Here is a 19,845-nt window from a genome sequence, read left to right as displayed (position 1 = left end):
TCTCTGTGGTTTTGGAGCCTGTCCTGGAACTAGCTCTTGTAGACCAGGCTGGTCTCGAACTCACAGAGATCCGCCTGCCTCTGCCTCCCGAGTGCTGGGATTAAAGGCGTGCGCCACCACCGCCCGGCAACAAATAAGTCTTAAAAAACAAAATAAACACAAGCAAGTCTATAACAATAAGCATTCAGCACTGTAAACGAGACAGTGTTAGCATGCGTGGATTTCTAAGGATGCTCAGTGGACGAGCCGTGTTCTTTCTGCAGGTGTCCATTCGCACATGGCTCACCCGGGACCGTGAGTCTGATGAGTCTGCTCATTTTCTGAGGCCTGAAGCCAGTCCTGCCACTACAGAGCTCAGCAGAGGCAGCCTGTCAATCTTTCCCCCATCCGGTGTCCTTCAGAGACTCAAGGGCACTTCCACAGGCCTCCTTGGCTGGTCCCCCCGTCCTCCCCTCCCCTCCCCTGTAGCCAGCTCTACATGTTTATTTTTCTTTTCTGAATTCTTAGGAAAGCAAGCAAGTGGGGAAGAAGACAGATGCCAAGAACGGAGAGGAAAAGGGCAGTGATGCCAGCAGGAAGGCCCTAGGCCCCAGACAGGACTCAGACCTGGGCAAAGAGCCCAAGAAGGGTGTTTTGAAGAAAAGTTTCTCCAGGGACCGAGAGGAGACTGATGGCAAAGGGGCTGAGAAGCCCAAGGAGGAGAAGGTCATCAGGGGCATTGACAAGGGCCGGGTCAAGGCTGCAGTGGACAGGAAGGAGGCTGGGAAGGGTGGCAAAGAGGAGAGGATGGCAGCCCCGAAGAAGGAAGAAGACAAGACGGGGAGTGTCAGGAACGCAGGCTCGAACAGAGAGAAAGACAAGAAGAGAGAGGAGGAGCCCAGCAAGAAAGAGGAAGAGAAACAAACGGCAAAGAGCAGAAGCACAGTCTCCCAAAGGGAGGACGAGAGGCCGAAAAAGCCAAATGAGAGCACAGACAAGAGAGCAGAGGACGAGGGTGCGCAAAAAGGAAGTGGGGACAGAGATTCAAAAAAGGAGGAGGAAAAGGCTAAGAAGGAAGAGAACCGACCTGATAAGGACGTCAAGGAAGAGAGCAAGACCAAAGCCTCAGAGAAGCTGGCCCCCAGTGGCCCCAGCAAGCCCTCTGAAGGGCCAGCCAGAGCAGAGGAGGAAGCAGCTCCCAGCATATTTGATGAACCTCTGGAGCGAGTGAAGAACAATGACCCAGAGATGACCGAGGTGAACGTCAACAACTCCGACTGTATCACCAATGAAATCCTGGTCCGCTTCACGGAGGCCTTGGAGTTCAACACCGTGGTCAAGGTGTTCGCCTTGGCCAACACTCGGGCCGATGACCATGTGGCCTTTGCCATTGCCATCATGCTTAAGGCCAATAAGACCATCACCAGCCTCAACCTGGACTCCAATCACATCACTGGCAAAGGCATCCTGGCCATCTTCCGGGCCCTCCTCCAGAACAACACACTGACAGAGCTGCGTTTTCACAACCAGAGGCACATCTGTGGAGGCAAGACCGAGATGGAGATAGCCAAGCTGCTCAAGGAGAACACCACCCTGCTCAAGCTGGGCTACCATTTTGAGCTGGCTGGGCCCCGGATGACCGTCACCAATCTGCTCAGCCGCAACATGGACAAGCAGCGACAGAAACGGCTGCAAGAGCAAAAGCAGGCTCAGGAAGCCAGTGGAGAGAAGAAGGACCGGCTGGAGGTGCCCAAGGTTGGGGCTCTGGCCAAGGGCTCCCCCAAACCTTCACCCCAGCCATCTCCAAAGTCTGCTCCAAAGAACTCACCTAAGAAAGCAGGTGCTCCGGCAGCCCCGCCTCCCCCTCCCCCTCCCCTGGCCCCCCCCTTTATCATGGAGAATCTCAAGAACTCACTGTCACCAGCTACCCAGAGGAAGATGGGAGACAAAGTGCTCCCTGTCCAGGAGAAGAACTCACGTGACCAGCTCCTGGCTGCTATCCGTTCCAGCAACCTTAAGCAGTTGAAGAAGGTAAGTGATGGTGGGCACAGCTGTGGGCCAGGACAGTTCTGGGCAAGTGACGGTGGGCACGGCTGTGGGCCAGGACAGTTCTCGGCAAGTGACGGTGGGCACAGCCGTGGGCCAGGACAGTTCTGGGCTTGTAGGAGAAGGGAGGGTGTAATGGAGCACAAGCTGAGGAGCCCACATCCAGCCACAGGGCCTCAGGTCCCTACCTCTCTTAGAGGCAAGGCCTCTTCCTTTACAGCACTTCGTCTGGCCTCCCACCTCACATTTCTACCTCTCCACCTGTAATCAAACCTACATTGCCCTAGGGATGGAGCCATGGCCTCTATATGCAAGGCTGCCACAGGCCCGGCCTGCAAGCTTTTTTTATTTTTCTCCATTTTTTTTTCAAACAAAAATAATTTTGGGTCTATTTTGTTTACTCTCAGGATCAACCCAAATCCACGGGCTAGTCTGCCCTAAAGGTCACCCCTTGGGAGAGTCTACTTTATATTTTGGTTGTGAGCCTAGCCTTTAATGGCTGAGCCATCTCTCCAGCCCGGGAGAGTCTACTTTAAATGATCAGTGTCTTGGACACATGAATGTCTCGGGATCTCTTGATTCTCACATCCCTGTCTCCTTGGAAGTCCTACTTGAGTGACAGAGTCCAGAGTCATTTGTCTTCCTGACCGAATGCCCTAATTAGGCTATCCCATTACCTCCATTATCGTTGTGACTAAAGACTAACCATAAAGAAGAACCAGCTGTAACCCTTGCTGTCAACACCTCACTCACCCACCCTACAGACACACACTGAGGTGTTTGGGTCGTATCCTTTTGCAAGGAAGGAAAGCAAATTGAACTCTAGGGTACCCTGTTGGGCTCCCTGAGCTAACCTGCCTCTGCTTTGCCTTACAGGTGGAGGTGCCCAAACTGCTCCAATAGGACCAGGCAGCTGGGCACCGGTGCCAATGCCATGACTGCCCAGACTCTAGTACCAGGGCTACACCGACCCCCGCCACCCCACCCTGGCTGAGCTGTCGCAGTTGTCCCTGTCCACCGTGGGAGAGTGCGAGACCTGGGCCACGCTCGAGGGAAGACACCTCGTCTCTTCTCACTTTCCTTTTCTTGTCTCCGAGGCTCTCCGAAAATTGCTTTGAAACCTGGAGCTGAAGTTCCAGGACAAGAGGAGTTCTTTGAGCACGTCACAGAGAAGATGGTATCGTCATATCCCATGTAGCAGGCATGCTGCCAAAGGCTTCCAATGCAGAGAGGATGTCTCCCAGGGACCACACATCCACCCCAGCCTCACTGCCTCCAGGGCCAGGATTCAGGCCTCTGAGGAGCCCTTGGGGGAAGCTGCTGGGCCAGTGGCTCTCTATGGAGCAATGGTAGATGGATGGAGAGGGCATGGGGGTCCAAGGGCAGAGCAGGAGAGCTGAGGAGGCCACCAACCCCTTCATCTGCTGTGCCTGGGCAGCAGGCCTGGTTGGAGGTGCCTGACAGAGAGGAGGCTCCAAATGGAAGTGGAGAGACAGCAGCTGGATGGACATGAAGGGTTGATGCCAAAGCAGACGTTTTCTTCACATCACCTGCTGCTGTATAAATAGCTATATATCTGTTTTTCCATAAGATTTTGATAATATATACAAACCTTTAGCTGCGAGCGGCCATGCCTCACCTCTTTTCATGTGTTAATGGTTCTAACGTCCACTCCAGGTTCCCTAGAAGGCCTCCAAAAGCTCAGGGTCTCTGCCAAACCGTTCAAGGTCTTTGTGGACACCAGCCATGGAGCCTGTGCTGTATGCTACAGAAAGGGCGGTATGGGGGAGTGCTTGAACTCCCGAGGAGACAACCTCCTGACCTGGTGTTCCAGGACTGCTCCTCAGTCAGTCTCTCTGCCTTATATCTATGCCCAGAACTGTTCTCAGGGGTGACAGGGCAGAGAGGCACACAGGGCCCGGGGATGGCTATATTAGGCACGTTCAGGGATGATCATTCTGGGACTCTTCATACTGTGGGCTCAGGGCCAGCTCCTCAACTCACAGCAGTTATAGGCCAAGGAAGGCACAGAGAACCAGAGTGACTGAGTGAGGACAACACCTGCACCAGGGTGACTTCGGGCCAGGGTGCTTCAGCTGGAGGCAGAGCCACCACAGCCACCACTGTCCCGGCTAGGGGTGAAGCTCAGTGTTAGCTCCTATGGCTAACATGGAGGCCTCAGCTTCCACCCCCAACACTGCCCTCACAAGTTTCTTTCTAACTCTTACTGACCTAAAAGGAGCTGTGGCGCCATGAAACTGTCACCTTGGCTCTTGGTCACAGACAGGTTCGCTGCCTCCATTTATTTTATTTTATTTTATTTTATTTTATTTTATTTTATTTTATTTTATTTATGTTTAGCCTCAGTAGTGGAGAGCAAAGTGGTTGGAATATGAGCAGGATCCTACCTCCCTACAGAAGCAGAACAGCTGTCCTAGGACTGGCTTAAATGAGAGAGAGTCAACTCCTATCCCATCGTCCACTCCGACCCCATTCCTCCCCAACTCATCCACTGCTTAAGTAACGGGTATTCCAGGAGAGGAGAGAAACCAGCTGGCTCTCGGTTCTCCAAGGGTGTGATTTGGAGCCAAGCCCACAAGCTCGCACATGATGGGTACAGGGCACTAGCTAGATGCTTAAGGGCGCCTTCTGCTGGTCTTTCAGCCAAGCCCCTGGAAGTCAATAGCCTCGCTGTTTTGCAGATAGAATTAGTCAGCGGAGCATGTGCACATGGCAAATAAGAGGCAGAACTGAGGTCTTCACTCCTTTCTGCCGCTGAAAAACGGACCCGTGATAGTGTTTTACAATGGCACTGAAGGCCAGACAGAACCAGCTAACCCAGCTAGTTTTTTTTTTTTTTTTTTCTATATAGACCTGGCTAACCTCGAACTCAGATCTTGCCGCTGTGGCTGTGTGTATTAAAGGCGTGTGCTGAGCCAATCTCTAGCCTTAAAGTGTCCTTCAAGAACCTTTCATCTTTGCAGCGTTTTTAATGGAAACACGATTTAGCCGGTGGGGGCGCGAAGCGGGGCGGGGGGTGGTGCTGGAGGAGGGGGTAGTCACGCCTTACCTCCTCCCAGAGACCTCTAGGTTTGGGATGATGTAATCATTTCTGAGTGCGTTTAAAGCTGATTGTGGAAGCGCAGCGCCACCTCGAGGCAAACTGTGTCCCAGGCTTACTGCTCTTCAGAGCTGCCTAAAGCTTGGACCTAGAGCTGGCCGCGGAGGTCAGGAAAGAAGACCAGAGGGTGGGCCGGGACCTTGGCCCCACACTACGCGACTGCCGGTGCAGCGCCCGGGTAGGACCCAAGTGTGGAGCGGAATCTGCGGGATGCGCAGAAGCGTTCCTGCCTGCTCCACGTGTTTCGCGGTCCGCCTGCCGCACCCGAACGCACAGTCACCTAGCCTGCCGCACTAGAACTCAGGAGGGCCTGAACTAGTATTAGGAAAGAGCTATCCACATCCAGCATCTGCGTTTTACAAGGGAGAGAAAAAAAAAGGGGGGGGGTTCCAAAGAAAGCAAATGATTCTTTCAAGTTAATGAATTCAGACTCAATTCCAGGTTCCCCTTGAGAATAGATCCACGGGAGAAGACACCTGACCTCAGCCTCTCCGAGCAGCTTCCTCCGCGTCGTCTTCCCTGTTCTTCCCCGGGTTCCATTCCATGTTTGCTGCCCCCAAACCGAGAAATCCTTCTCTTGTTCTCACTTGGCTCACTTTCCCTTGCCAGGAGACGCCAAAGCCTGGGACATGGGTCTATCTGACATCATAAGTGGGCACCGGAGGTTGCTGAGGCTCTCAGGAGTGCAAATGGCTCCAGGTCTCGGGGCCAGGCTACCGTTGAGAACTAAGACCTGGACATGGGTCACTCACTCAAGACTACGCTTTTCTGGAAAACCAAGTTTTCCAGAGCACAGCCCCCACCCCGGACAGCAGATGATATTCAGCTGAAGGCAGCATGGAAGTCAGGCCCAGGACTAGGGGGTACAACATCCATTGGGTGGCCTTTATTGCCTGAAAGCCTTCTCCCCTTCTGAAACTCCCTTCTCCAGCCCTCCAGCCCCTGGTCCTTTCCTTCATTTTCCCTTCCTTCTCTCTTGGCCAGAAGTGTCTGCTTGCCTAGGTGCCTCCCTTCTGCTAACTGCCAGGCTTCTCTTTCCTACTTAACCTTTTCATCGGCTCCACTGTATTCCCATGCTATCTTTGCCCTACTTTCCCAGCCCCCAAGCCCCTCCCAATTCCTTGGAGCTCTGACACCCTCACCCCAGATGAAGACCCACACCGGAACAAGTTCATGTTTGCCTGGGTTTGTGTGTGTTTCAGCAGTTATAGGCCAATGTTTTTGTTAAAACAAAACAAAACAAAACACCTCTCCTCTTCAACTAGATCTCCTATACCAGCCCCTACACTGTTAAGTGTTTCCTCCTAGTCCAGTAAGACCCCACTTACATCATTAGGGTCTTACAACATTAGTTGGTTGTTGTCTTGTTTTTCAATACAGGATTTCTCTGTGGAGCCCTGGCTGTCCTAGAACTCACACTGTAGACCAGGTTGGCCTTGAACAGGGCCACTGTCTGACCCTCCAGCAGCCCTGCTTGTGTTCCTGAGATGTGTGTTGTTGGTTTTCAGGGGTGCTAAGTGATGGAAAGGGGCAGGTACAGCCCCCTCTAGGCCCCCTCAGGCGTGCTGGGTCTATGGAACGCTACCCTCCCTGAAAGAGCTCCAGGATGTGACAGAACTCCGCTGACTCCTCCCTCTCCCTACCCTGCAAGGTTTCTCCTTTCTCCTTGGCTGTGTTTACTGGAGCTAGCCCTTCTCCACCGGCAGCGCTGGCAGCTGTAAACCTTCCTCCCGCTCTATACTACAAAGCAACTTGTCATTGGTCCCAGACTGTTGACTCAAGGACAATGAATTCTGTTAGGGCCCTTAAACATTAACACCATTTCTCCCCAAATCTTGGAAACCTTTTCCTGTACCTCTCACTTTAGCTTCCAGGCAAAGATGGTCTTCTTGCGTGTTTTGGGTAGTTTTTTGTTGTTGTTGTTGTTCTTGTTTATTTTATTTTATTTTGGTTTTTCGAGACAGGGTTTCTCTGTAGCTTTGGAGCCTATCTTGGAACTAGCTCTTGTAGCCCAGGCTGGCCTCGAACTCACAGAGATCCGCCTGCCTCTGCCTCCCGAATGCTGGGATTAAAGGCGTGCGCCACCACCGCCTGGCTAGTCTTCTCAAGTGTGACGAAAGAACTGTTGTACATGCCAGCTCCATCTCTCTCCCCTACCCTCAAGGAGAAAGTGAATTCGTAGCTGTGGGCCAGTAGCATCAGCTATCCCTTTGTGAAAAGGCTCATGTTCAGGGGGAAAGGGCCTAGTATTGCCCCAGTAGCATCAGCTACCCCTCTGTGACAAGGCTCATGTTTAGGGGAAATTCATGTGCCCCTTGATTTCACCCAGGAAAGGAAAGCTGTGAATTCACTCAGGAACAGAGCACTGCAAGGCAGTCTATGACCCAGGCCTCAAAGTTCCTGCCTTCTAGATTATATAATAAGGGGTAATGCCCCCTGGGTATGTGGCTACCGAGGGCCCTGAGGACATGGTGACCACAGTGTCCCTACCTAGAACCTGGAGGTGTGCTGGAAGCCAGAGGCTACATTGGGCTAGATTTCCTGAGGGTGGTTGAAAAAAAAAAAAGGCTGAATTTAGGGAACTGGGAGAAGGGAACATTGGGTAAGCTGACATTCTCCCTACTTGAATCAGAACTATTAAAACAGTTTTGGGATGTGTCTTAAGAGCAGAACACTTAACTGCCATGTCTAAGGCCCCCAGTCCCATTCCCAGTGTTGCCAAACTTCAAAACTATGGAATTCTCTTTCCTGCATTTGTCACCAGATGTCTTGAGAGCGGAGCATAAAGACTGTGACCTCAGTGTCAGAACAAAGGAACACTGGCAGACAGTTCTGGACGCCCACTGCCACCCTCAGGTCCCTCCTTAGGGAGCCTTCACATCCTTACACCTTACCCTGGGTTCCTGGTATGGGCCTGAAGGACCTGACACCTTAGCACCCATGAGGATCAAGCAGTTGACAACAGCATCTTACACCAGTCTGTTGGGTGGTCACGTCTCTCCACTTAGCCCCTAGCCTTGGGCCTCTGGTCAGGAAGGAAGGACAGAGTCAGCGTTTCAATTCCATTGCCTCATCTTTCTGACAACTATCGCCACCAAACAGATGAAGGCACTGGGGTTTGGGGACGTTCAGAAGTATGCTCAAGGTCAGATAGTGGTGAGACCCAAATCTAAGTGTGCTTGGATGGATAGGTGCCTTTGTATAGCTGGTAGTGCCTTGGATGTTCCAGAGGCCTGGCCCCAAAATGCTGGTGAGTACCCTCTTTCTCACGGCCACAAATCCATCTCACTTTGGAAAACAGCCCAGGGATCCTCAGGGGTTCTGCCTGGGATGGGGATGACGGTGGAGCGCTCCTCCCACTGGTGCTGCTCTCCCCTGCTCTGGGATGTGGATCAAGCAGAGGTCTGGCTTCGGTAGAAGGGAGGGGTGGATGGGGCCAATGATTCCACTGACATGAGTTACATCATTACAGCTTTAATCCTGCAGGCCTGAGCTCTGGCCAGTGGGGCAGCCAGAGGGAAGTGCTGTGGCCAGCCGTTGATAGAGTCCCCCACTGTCTCCACCTCAGCCCCAAGAGGGCAATTAGGAGGGGCCCAGCCTTTCTGATTGGGATCCTGGGAGCAGAGGGACTGCTGAAAACAGAGACTGTGACCCGGGCTCTCACCTTACTCTGCCTCCCAGTAAAAATAGCTCATGAACCCCAAGCCCTCCCTACCCACCCCTCATTTATGGCCTGGTTCCAACTCAGCTCACGTTCCACTTCTCCGGGGCTCTGTCCCCAGGACGGCCCAAGGCTTGGCTTGATCTGGGGCCTGGTGACTAGAAGACCCATGCCCACCCCCAGGGCTGGATGCAGGTACAGAATGGGGAATCTCCCAAAAAACGGCATCATGGAAGGGACAGCAGAGCCACAGCTGTTTCTTCAGGCTCCTGGGTAAGAGGGCTGTGGTGGCATATAGGGGGGAGGAGCTGAAAACCAAGGAGACAGGATGAGGGTCAGTGGGGCACAGGAGCACCCTCCCCCCTTCATGATGTGCAGGTTCCATGGGAAGAGATGCCTACAAGTTTCCAAGGAGAAATGGAAGGAGCCTGGGAAAGGGACTTTAGCAGTGAGAGAGGTAGGTAAGGTCCTGGAGATGGGTTGGGCATTTAGCTAGTGGTAGAGCGCTTGCTGGCAAGCACAAAGCCCTGGGTTCGGTCCTCAGCTCTGGGGGCGGAGGTGGGGGAAGGTCCTGGAGCAAGGGTGGGTGAGAACAGGGATTCCAGGCTGTACACTTACCTGCAGGGTTGTAGATTGGGGGCCCAGCTGGGTAGAGAGGATACTGGGGAGCAGGACCACTAGGTGGGTACATGAAACCAGGCTGCGGAGGTACAGGACCAGCTTTGGGGTCCGGAGGGTATTGGTATACTGGCTGCATTGGGATGCCTGTCATCGGAATCTCCTGGCCTAGAAGAGAGACAAGAATCAGCATTTTAAACACCCAGCTCCCATGGAAACCTCCTCCTGCCCAGGAAACCAAGGTAAGCACCCTAGCAACTGCCCGGCAGGCTTCTAGGTAACCAGTTGTGGCCTCTGCCTCCCAAAGCTTGCTTGCAGAGCTGAATAGAGAGCTATGTATGAAGCTATGCAGGTCAGTCTGTGTTGACCAAGTTTGTTCCCCTGGGCAGGTTTCGGAGCCGTCAGAAGGCAGAGTCTAGCATGGGGAATGTCCCCGTTGGGTAGAAAATGGGCAGCTCCAGGGGCTGGTGTCTTGTAACACAGCACAGCTGTCACTAAGAGGGTCCTCCTCCAGTCATCCCCTCCCACACTCATCTCCCATATGGTGTCACTGTTTCCATGTTTATCAGGCTTGAGCAGTTACATGTAACACTCAAACACACATGCAAAGTACTGGAACGCACCCAGTTAATGTCCACTACCACAGACCCCACCCCAAATACTCAGCCACAGGCATGCTTAACCTGCCGCCCACTTACCATCAACAGGTACACTCCTGTGAATGACTGAATGCGCATGTGCATGCACACAAGAGCACAACACGTGTTCCCATACGTTCCTGGACACGGGCCAGTGCTCACTTGCACACGTTTCTGGGTGGCATGTGCAGGCACCCAGAAACACTCACTACTAGAGAATTCACCAATCCTCGATCCCTTTGGTGCCCTCAGCAACAATCAGCCCAGCCCATCTCAGGCTCCCCTTGCCTGGTGCTGTGCATACCTTCAAAGGGACTCTGGAGCTGCTGGCGCCTTCGGTATAGGTAGCAACAGGAACAGAGGAAGCAGCAGATGGTGGTGGCAACCACAGCGACAAAGAGGATTACAGCAGAGGCGATGCCTGCTATGGTCTTGGGACTTTAAACAAAAAAAAACAGGTCCTCTCACCTTCCAACACACCGAAGGAAGTCCTCACTGTGCTGGCACCAACTCCTGGTCAGCAGGCAGCCACAGCATGCTAAGGCTTGGGGTTCCTTGCGAGATTAATTCTGCCCACCTTGTTAGTAGAGTTTAGAGACCTCTACTTCCCAGGAGGCTATGCTCTCTGGCTGGCTAGTGTGAAGCATGCTGGGATTTGTAGTGTGCCCACCTACTCCTGGTTTCACATCTACACATTAAGTGGTCAGGTTTAAAATGTGTTGGCCTCAAAGGAGCCTTTGAAATAACGTAGGGTCATTATTATCAAATCTCACTTGACATTTCCCCTTATATCTGTTTTATATGTTTGCAGCTCCCTTAAAAAAGTTTGAAACCACTAATTTGGAGGCTAGGAGTGTCACTTAACAGAAGCAGTGTTGACAGTAATAAGGACCTAAACCCAGCCTCAACACTGAGCTGGGGCAGGTGGGGGGGGGGGGCGACAGGAGGGTAACAAAACCTTTAATTTGGGCAACTCTGTTTTTGTTTATGTTTTTTGAGACAGCTTCACTTTGTAGCCCAGACTGGTCTGGAACTCACGTTGATCCTCCTGCCTCAGCCACCTGAGTGCTGGGATTATAGGTGTGAGGCACCAGGACCGGATAACAACTTCCATATTCTTTAAAAGGTAACTGATCCATAGAGGACAAGTGTCTCGGCAAAATCACACTGCTAGTAAGAAGCTGGCCTGGGAACCAAACCCAAGTCTTCTTCCTGCCCTCTTGCCAGAGCTTCTACAAAGCCACTCTGCAGTTTGAGTATTAACCCGGTACACTCCCTCCCAGGATCTGCCAGGATACAGGAAGCTTCTGAAAACAGCCCAGGCAAGCCCATGGTAACTAACACCAACCAACCAGCTCTCTGTCACCATTTGGAGTCTTGGTGACTCCTTCAGCTAAGAATGTGGAGGTGGGTACTGGAGGCAGCGGGAGGCCTCGAGAGAGGGTGGCCTGGGAGTCCACAGCCCACCTGAAGGCCAGGCAGTGTTTCTGCTGTCTCTCGGTGATGAGTAAGGTCAGGTCCCTGCAGCAGTACCGCTGGTAGCAGGTCCCGCAGCAGAAGGTGAAGAACTCGCAGTCAAATCCCGGATGCCAGGAGCCATTCCGATCCAGATACCACAAGCAGTCTTCATTCGCTAGCGCTGCGGGCAGGGGTTTGGGTGCCCAGTGGACACCAGTCCAGTTTAGTTCTGGCCACCCTCAACCCCACTGCCTTGGGAAGCTGAATGCTCACTTTTGTTTCCACCCTGAGGGGCTCGGCCTCGAAACTCTAGAAACCCCCCTCTTCCTGAAGCTGAACCCCGCGCCTGGGGTTAGGTTCCCACTGCCTGACCTCCCAGCGCCCTTTCTTCCTGCTCCAGGGGCACCTGAGAAGCGTCTGGGGCGCGTGGACAGCCGGAGGACAGCCCGAGGATAGTCTCCAGGGACACAGCCCGATCCCTTTAACCCCTCCCCGATCCCGCCCCACCTCACTCATCCCGTGCGGCTCCCCATCCCTTACCCAGAGGAGTCCCCAGCACCAGCAGGACGACGGCAGCCAACGGCACGGCCCCGCGGGACACCGCGGGCGGCATGGCAGGAGGGGGCTGGGCGCGGCCAGGACGGCCTGAAAAAGGGGCCGCAGGACAAAGCTGGACGAAGCCGGCCGGCGGGAGCTGCAGCACCGCCCAGCCCGCGGACAGGCTCTGGCTTCTCTCCCGCCTCCTCGGGGCGGGACTAACGCCCCGCCCGCAGTAACCCTGCCCAGGCCCCGCCCAGGGGTCTGCCCACTAGCGACGCCCACCCAGCCTCAGTACCAGTTGGGCGCCCCTCACCCCAGGAAACAGCCCTGCTCTCCCTGTCCCCGACAGTGCAATGACTCCTTCAGTCTGAGCCCTTAAGGGCACAGCCAACAGCTGGGCACTGCGGTCAGGGAGGCCCTGCTGTGCCCTGCGCCCGCCCCTCTCCTGAGACCAATCATTATCCCAGACCCCAGAAACTGATCCTGGTGCCACCTCTTAATGTCCAGCTCATGGACCAACCCTGGAGGGGCATGGGCCGCACCTTTCCTTGTGTGGGATCTCCTTTGCTGTAGTGTCCAGTCTTGGATGTCCTGCAGGGGAAGGAGAGGGGCAGAGTCACCCTGCCCCCATTCCTAGAAACAGGCACCCATTGAGAGAAAGTTCAGAGCGGCTTTGTCCCTGTTGGTGCCCACAGGCCTGGGCCCTGGCAGCTGCACTGGCTCCCTGAGATAGCTCCTTCCCCCTCTGAATGGACAGCTCTCCATCTGGAGCCTCACTCCTCACCCGTAGGGATGGCCCGAGCCACTTGGGACCCATCCTGTTAAACACTTTACAGTGGAAACCTTTTACTTCGTGGAGCCAGCCTGCAAAAATACTGCATTAGCTATCAGAACCAACGCAGGCTAATTACAGGTGGAGGGTGTCAGGGTAGGAAAAGCCAATCTACCTTTACAAACCCACGGAGAGTTGCTACAGCAGTTAGAGGTCATGCGCCAACAAACCAGGTTTAGCTACCCATCCTCAAGAAGTCAATGAAAAGAACCAAAGTAACAATGAAAAACAGAGCCAGGAGATTTATTCAATATGTCACATTGGAAGAGGGACAAGGAGATCCAGTGTTACCTCCCCACCCCTGAGCCCAGTGATTCTCAGCCTTTCTAATGCTGCAACCCTTTAATATGTTTCATCATGCTGTGGAGACCCCAACCAAGAAATTGTTTTTGTTGCTACTTCATAACTGTAATTTTGCTACTGTTATTATCATGACATAAATATCTGTGTTTTCTGATGTGTTTTGTTTTGGTTTTCGAGATAGGGTTTCTCTGTGTCGCCCTGGCTGTCCTGGAACTCACTCTGCTCACTCTGTAGACCAGGCTGGCCTCAAACTCAGAGATCCACCTGCCTCTGCCTCCTGAGTGCTGGGATTAAAGTTGTGTGCCACCACTGTCCTACTTCTGATGGTCTTAAGTGACTTTTATGAAAGGATTGTCTTAAACCTGAAGGGATTGTAACCCAGGTCGAGAGCCATTTTCCAAGTCCATCTTAGGGGGCCCTCAAATGAGGGTAAAGTTTAAATAGTGGGCAAGATATTTGCCTAACTTAGAGGTCCAGGCAAGGGGTGGTTCTGCTGCCCGTCTGTCTCCGTTCTCAGTTTTTCCTGCAAGGTAATCTGCCAAATTATAAACCTTTCACCACGAGACAAGTGCCTCCTCTGGATGCCCCACCCCCCGGGCCTTCACCAACTCCTCACCCAGTTGGAGATTTCTGGGGAAATTAAAATTTCTTGGGGTCCATTCTTCCAGTAGTCTGGTAGCTGAAGAGGGAACACAAGTGTTTAAGCCTATGTTCACTGCGGCTGGACAGGTCATTATAGTGTGCCATGATCATGGCTTGCTCTGCGCGCATTACTCTGAAGTGCAGCCAAATAACGGTTACCTTAGTGCAGCCAAATAACGGTTACCTTAGTCTCCTGCCATGTACACTTCAAACATTTTTTTTTCATGTGTATGTGCACATCTGGTGCCCTCAGAGGCAAGATGAGAACATCTGATACTCTCGAGTTACAGACCGTTGTGAACCATCATGTAGGTGCTGGGAACCAAACCTGGGTTCTTGGCAAGAGCATCTCCAAGTGCTCTTAACCACTGAGTCATCTCTGCAACCCATGCCACAAGGTGCTCCAACGCTTGGGCAGCTACCTCAACAGAATCTTTGCACAACTCCACTAGCTAAGCCAGGTTGGTAAATATATCTTTTATCAACATCATTTTACCAACAGAGACTCCAATATGTTCAAGGTTTCTTTAAGGTAACATAGTAAATGGGAGAGAAAACAGAAGGACCCATGATTTCTAAATGGGTGGATCTTGACTTGGAGTTGACAACAGCTGACAGAAAATGTTTCTGGTGCTCTGGATAAGGGACTGGAGGTCATGGAGAGAAAGCAGAATAGGTGAGTTAGGGAAAGGGAAATCACAGAGGGAGGATAGCCCTAAAGGGGGTGGTGGCATATCTTTCCAGGAGAGGGAGCAGGAGGAGCATGCCCCTGCCACAGGAAGCTGTCAGCCACTGACTGATAGGCGGGCCAGAATGTGTACTAAAATTGGGCGGTCATCAAAACCACTGCCAAGAACATTTCCTGACTCATTGCCACTTATGCCAGCACCTTGCTGTCCTTCTTCTTCCTATACCATGAGCAAGCAAGGGCCACTGTCACCAAGTTTTGGCAATAGGTGCTCTGTAAAGAGCCATCTTTCCTGTTTGAAGTTGATTCTCTTGCTCTCTTCTGGATGTGTGCTTTTGATCGCACATCACCTGTCTCTGCTGCATTATTTGGTATCTTTAGTTTCTTTCTTTTTTAAAAAACATCATTACTTTTATTTATTAGTGTGTGGGAACAGTCATGAGGTCAGAGGACAAAGTATAAGAATTTGCTTATCAGTCGGGCGGTGGTGGCGCACGCCTTTAATCCCAGCACTCGGGAGGCAGACGGATCTCTGTGAGTTCGAGGCCAGCCTGATCTACAAGAGCTAGTTCCAGGACAGGAAGTAAAAGCTACGGAGAAGCCCTGTCTTGAAAATCCAAAAAAAAAAGAATTTGCTTATCTCCTTCTATCACGTAGGATCCAGGGATTTAACGCAGATCTTATCAACTGATCCTCACTGCCCCAATTTTTTTCCTTCTTTCTTTTTCTTTTCTTTTTTGGATTTTTCGAGACAGGGTTTCTCCGTAGTTTTTGGTTCCTGTCCTGGAACTAGCTCTTGTAGACCAGGCTGGCCTCGAACTCACAGAGATCCGCCTGCCTCTGCCTCCCGAGTGCTGGGATTAAAGGCGTGTGCCACCACCGCCCGGCTTCCTTCTTTCTTTGAGACAAGGTCTCATATATAGCCTTGGCCTGGAGCTTGCTATGTAGACCAGGATGGCCCCTAAATCACAGAGATATAGCTGCTTCTGCCTCCTGAGTGCTGGAAATAAAGGCATGTGCCACCATGCATAGCTATATCAATGGCTTTCTGTTTGCAAAATTCTAGGATGGAGGGATAGAAGGATTCAGGGACTAGTGTGCCCTGCAGGTTGGAACACACGTGCACACACACACAGACAGATAGACAGACAGACACAGGCAGGCCTTGCCTCAACCATTGTGCTTCAGGCTTCTGAGTACTGGCCTAAACACAATACCCGCCACTTCTCAACGGGCACTTCTTAGCAAGGGATGTTGAAGCACTGACATGAATAGTTAGGATGAGCTATGGACCTGAGTCCTGAGAGGCCACGAAGCAAGGACTGAGGAATGTGTTAAGATTGGGGATCCCGGAAGGAGCTATCCAAATCCCAAGTCTTCCTTAATCTTCAAGTAAAGGGATGCAGGAACATCATCCTCTCAGCAAGTCAGTCTCTCTGGGATCCTTATCTGTGACTAGATGAGACAAAATAAGGCTTTGTCAGTAAGAGGCTTGCAGGGTGAATGTGGTTGAGGCATTAGGCACGAATGCAAATGAGCTCATTCCACTGTACAGATCAACTGAGCTGAGGGGCTGGAGAAATGGCTCAGTGGTTGAGAGCACCCACATGACACCCACATGGCAACTCAAAACTGTAACTCTAAGCCGGGCGATGGTGGCGCACGCCTTTAATCCCAGCACTCGGGAGGCAGAGGCAGGCGGATCTCTGGGAGTTCGAGGCCAGCCTGGTCTACAAAGGGAGTTCCAGGACAGGCTCCAAAGCTACAGAGAAACCCTGTCTCGAAAAACAAAACAAAACAAACAACAAAAAAAACAACAACAAAAAAAAAACTAACTCTAGGATCCAACCCCTCACACATACAGGGAAAACACCAATATACATAAAACATAAATAAATTTTAAAAAGAAACTGAGCTGAAAGAAGCTAATTCTCTCAGCTAACACTGCTGAGATGTGAAACTGGTCTTCTGTGACTTCAAAGCCCATACCCTTGAGATTCAACCCTGTTCCTCCTTGACTGTGCTTGGCATAAAAACATGGATGCCCAGCCTCATCTCTAGCAGTCACATGCATGGAGTGAAAAGGTAGTCAGGATATCAGGAGTGGGGAAAGTGGGAGAACCACTAGACCAAGCCTGTGGCCTGGGGCTTGACCTCAAAGGTCTTCAGAGCCATTGACTCTAGGCTTCATTGATGTGGGATTCCTCTCTGTATGCTGTGGATACCATTGGCTAATAAAGAAACTGCCTTGACCTGTTGATGGGGTAGAGCAGAGCTAGGCGGGAAAAATAAACTGAATGCTGGGAGAAAGGAGGTGGAGTGAGAGAGAAGCCATGGAGCCCCACCAGAGACGGACGTCGGAACTTTACCTGGTAAGCCAGAGCCACGTGGCGATACACATATTAATAGAAATGGGTTAAATTAAGATATAAGAGTTAGTTTCTGTGTGGTTATTTCAGGGCTGGGTGACAGGGACAAATAAGCAGCCACCTACAACACTTCAGTCCAGTCCAGGCTTCTCCAAACTATCTGTGCTCCTTTCTAGAATACTTCCAGCTACCTGACCATGTACCCTGTGCCCTTAACTGTGATTTAATGTCATTGCCTCTTAAGAACTGGCTATATGCTCCTTGAAGGTCACAGCAAGGAAGAGAAAGGCCCAGAAAAGCACTAGGAACACGGCCAAAGTCAAGGTTGAACTGGGAACTGAAGGAACTCAAGTCTCTCCTAGTGCCTATTCCTTCAGTATAAGCAAGTGTATCAATTGTGTTTCTTTTTTTATTTATTTACTATGTATACAATATTCTGTCTGTGTGTATGCCTGAAGGCCAGAAGAGGGCACCAGACCTCATTCCAGATGGCTGTGAGCCACCATGTGGTTGCTGGGAATTGAACTCAGGACCTTTGGCAGAGCAGGCAATGCTCTTAACCGCTGAGCCATCTCTCCAGCCCTCAATTGTGTTTCTTGCTGTAAGATACTGTCCTCTGTATTTGTTCTTGTGGTACCGGGAACCTTTGGTGGTGGTGGGGGGAAGGTCAAGGGTAGGTGACCAGTGTAGTGTGTCATTTAGAAAGAGATGCTCGTCCCCCTAGAGACTGTCTTTTTAGGAGTGCCTCTCGGAACGCCGGGCTCCTGCTTGTCTGCAGTGTGCTCAGGAACTGGAGCAGAGCTTAGGCAGTTTGTCGACTCCAAGTTGCAGGATGAAGGCAGTGGGTGCATGGACTTGGATTGTGTGAGCAACCACCTTCTCAGGCAGCCTCAGTCTGGCCTTAGGAGCTGGCCCTGGCAGTGGGGCGTCCGGAGAGTGCCAGGTTATCTTTAAATGGCACTTTACTCAGCCTGCAGCTCTGCCAGCTGGGCAGAGTGGGCGCAGACAAGTGTTATTTTGAGATCCGCGAGTGCATGGTGAACGCTGTTTACAGCTTTCCTGTCTGGCCCCTCCTGGGAAGGGCTCAGGGCCTCAGTATTCAGCACTCCAGCTGGGGTTTGTTTTCAGCCATCCCAGCACAGCCAGGAACTGTTGAATTTGGATGCACAGGATCCACTCTCCTGGGGCAGGTTTATGTGATGATTCCATTAGATTCAAGACCACACTAATGAGCTAAATCTAATACTGTAAGCCTCACTACAAAATGCTTGACTTTATTTGATTCTTACAATCACTCTGTAGAACAGATACCAATGGACCTGTTCTGTGGATTTGGAAGCGTAGACAGAAAATTTAATAAAGCTTGCCCCAAATTACCAAAGCTGGTAAGTGGCCCTGCCAGAACTCAAGAATCTAGCCTGACTCCAGAGCCCATGCTGTGAACCATAAACTCTGTATAAGTCTTGTTCTGTCGATTGCCAGCTCCAAGTCACCTGATCCCCCTGGTCTTGGTTCCCTCACGTGGGAAGATATGGTACAGTCAGACCCACTAGAACCCTAAAGCCAGAGTTCATCAGAGATACCAGTCCATCCTGTCTTTTATCTGCTCTGGAGATCTTAGGGTCATGCAAAGGGTTCCGATCACCCTCACACTGGTTAACCTTCCTGCAAGCACAAAAAAGGAGCTGCCGGGGAAATGAGAACTAAGAATTTGCAACTACAAAGTCAGGTATGAGCATGATTTGTTGTTTTGTTCAAGATTAGATTTCTCTGTGTACCCCTGGCTGTCCTTAAACTCTGAGATCCACCTGCCTCTACCTCCCAAATTCTGGGATTAAAGGCATGCCCACCACTGCCCTGGTGAAGTGATATTTAAAAAAAAAAATTAAAATAGCCGGGCGGTGGTGGCACATGCCTTTAATCCCAGCACTCGGGAGGCAGAGGCAGGTGGATCTCTGTGAGTTCGAGGCCAGCCTGGTCTACAAGAGCGAGTTCCAGGACAGGAACCAAAAGCTACAGAGAAACCCTGTCTCGAAAATCAAAAAAAAAAAAAAAAAAAAAAAATTAAAATAGATCCAGTCCGAGTCTATCCTACATCTAGTGGGAGAATTTAGTATGTTACGGGTTAACTTTCCTTCCAGGGTCATGAAGAGTTCGTGGGCCTCATACAGTACAAAAAACTCCAGGGTAAGCATGCCGGGCTTATTAACACTGGCTTTAACATAAGCTCATCTATGCAGCTCTGGCCTGTGACATACCCTAGGTAGAGAGCTCTTCAGGTGTTCCATCACCAGGCACTCAGCCAGGACCAGCAGGCTCTGGGGACCTCCTCCTGTGGGAGGCTAGGCCCCTCCCTCCAGGATCCCAGCCTGCCTTCAGCTGAGCTTTTTCCTGTGGACCCAGAAGTGCAGCTATCCTCAGGCAGTGGTCTGTCACCCTGCAAAACCCCCTAAGGTGAGGAATCTCGAAGAACTCACTTATGTTATGAGAACGAGAGGTGGGGAAAAAGTGTAACGAAAGCAAATCGATGTACCAATCATTTGTCGCACAGAAAAACCACAGAGTGGGCGACAGGTGGGCGCTGGGGCCACCGGTTTCCATCCTGCTCCCTAGGTCTTGATTTAGCAACAGCAGTGGCGTATGTGAAGTTGAACTGAGTCACAATCATTTCCAAGCAGGCAAGGCGAGCCAAATCCAGCTAGCTCCTGCTCTGTGTGCGCTGGGGGGGTAGGGGGGATTGTTAGGATGGGACTCTTCTCACATCCCATGAGCTGGGCATCTGCTCCCCATTTTACAACAGGGAAACCCAGGTTCACAGGGTGGCACTCTTGGCTATATTGTTATGCCAAGACTTGAAGGGCTTCCTGGGCCTTCTAACTAGGCCAGTGACTGTTTTCTTTCTCATTGCATATTTGCCACACAGGCATGAGAGACCTTTGTAATCATCTAA

General features: G+C 51.6%; 2 protein-coding genes across 2 annotated transcripts in view; one reads left to right on the top strand and one right to left on the bottom strand.

Annotated features, from left to right (window-relative positions):
* The window catches only part of Lmod1 (leiomodin 1), a 45,016-nt gene extending 40,142 nt beyond the window's left edge, over positions 1-4,874 (top strand). The window contains exons 2-3 of the mRNA XM_057770970.1: positions 508-2,010; positions 2,902-4,874. Coding sequence (XP_057626953.1) covers positions 508-2,010; positions 2,902-2,928 — 1,530 coding nt within the window. The 3' untranslated portion in view covers positions 2,929-4,874. The remainder of the gene's footprint in view (positions 1-507; positions 2,011-2,901) is intronic.
* Positions 4,875-8,604: 3,730 nt separating this feature from the next.
* On the bottom strand, positions 8,605-12,393 carry Shisa4 (shisa family member 4). Its single transcript, XM_057770049.1, has 6 exons — positions 12,375-12,393; positions 12,062-12,166; positions 11,531-11,702; positions 10,368-10,501; positions 9,426-9,593; positions 8,605-9,115 (listed from the first exon to the last, which is right to left on the bottom strand). Exons 2-6 carry the CDS (start codon positions 12,132-12,134, stop codon positions 9,069-9,071), a joined length of 594 nt encoding a protein of 197 aa, XP_057626032.1. The 5' UTR covers positions 12,135-12,166; positions 12,375-12,393; the 3' UTR covers positions 8,605-9,068.
* Positions 12,394-19,845: the final 7,452 nt, after the last annotated feature.

Source organism: Chionomys nivalis, chromosome 5, assembly GCF_950005125.1.
Source record: "Chionomys nivalis chromosome 5, mChiNiv1.1, whole genome shotgun sequence".
NCBI classification, from domain to species: Eukaryota; Metazoa; Chordata; class Mammalia; order Rodentia; family Cricetidae; genus Chionomys; species Chionomys nivalis.
Note: the sequence above shows the minus strand (reverse complement) of the source record. Positions and strands in the feature narration are given on the sequence as shown.

Bases quoted from the DNA above. Each gene is read 5' to 3' on its own strand.
- Shisa4 (XM_057770049.1), bottom strand. From the start codon at position 12,134: ATGCCGCCCGCGGTGTCCCGCGGGGCCGTGCCGTTGGCTGCCGTCGTC. The intron at 11,703-12,061 runs GTAAGGGATGGG...CCCTGCCCGCAG, and splicing joins GGTGCTGGGGACTCCTCTGG to CGCTAGCGAATGAAGACTGC. The intron at 10,502-11,530 runs GTGGGCTGTGGA...TTTTGTTTAAAG, and splicing joins AAACACTGCCTGGCCTTCAG to TCCCAAGACCATAGCAGGCA.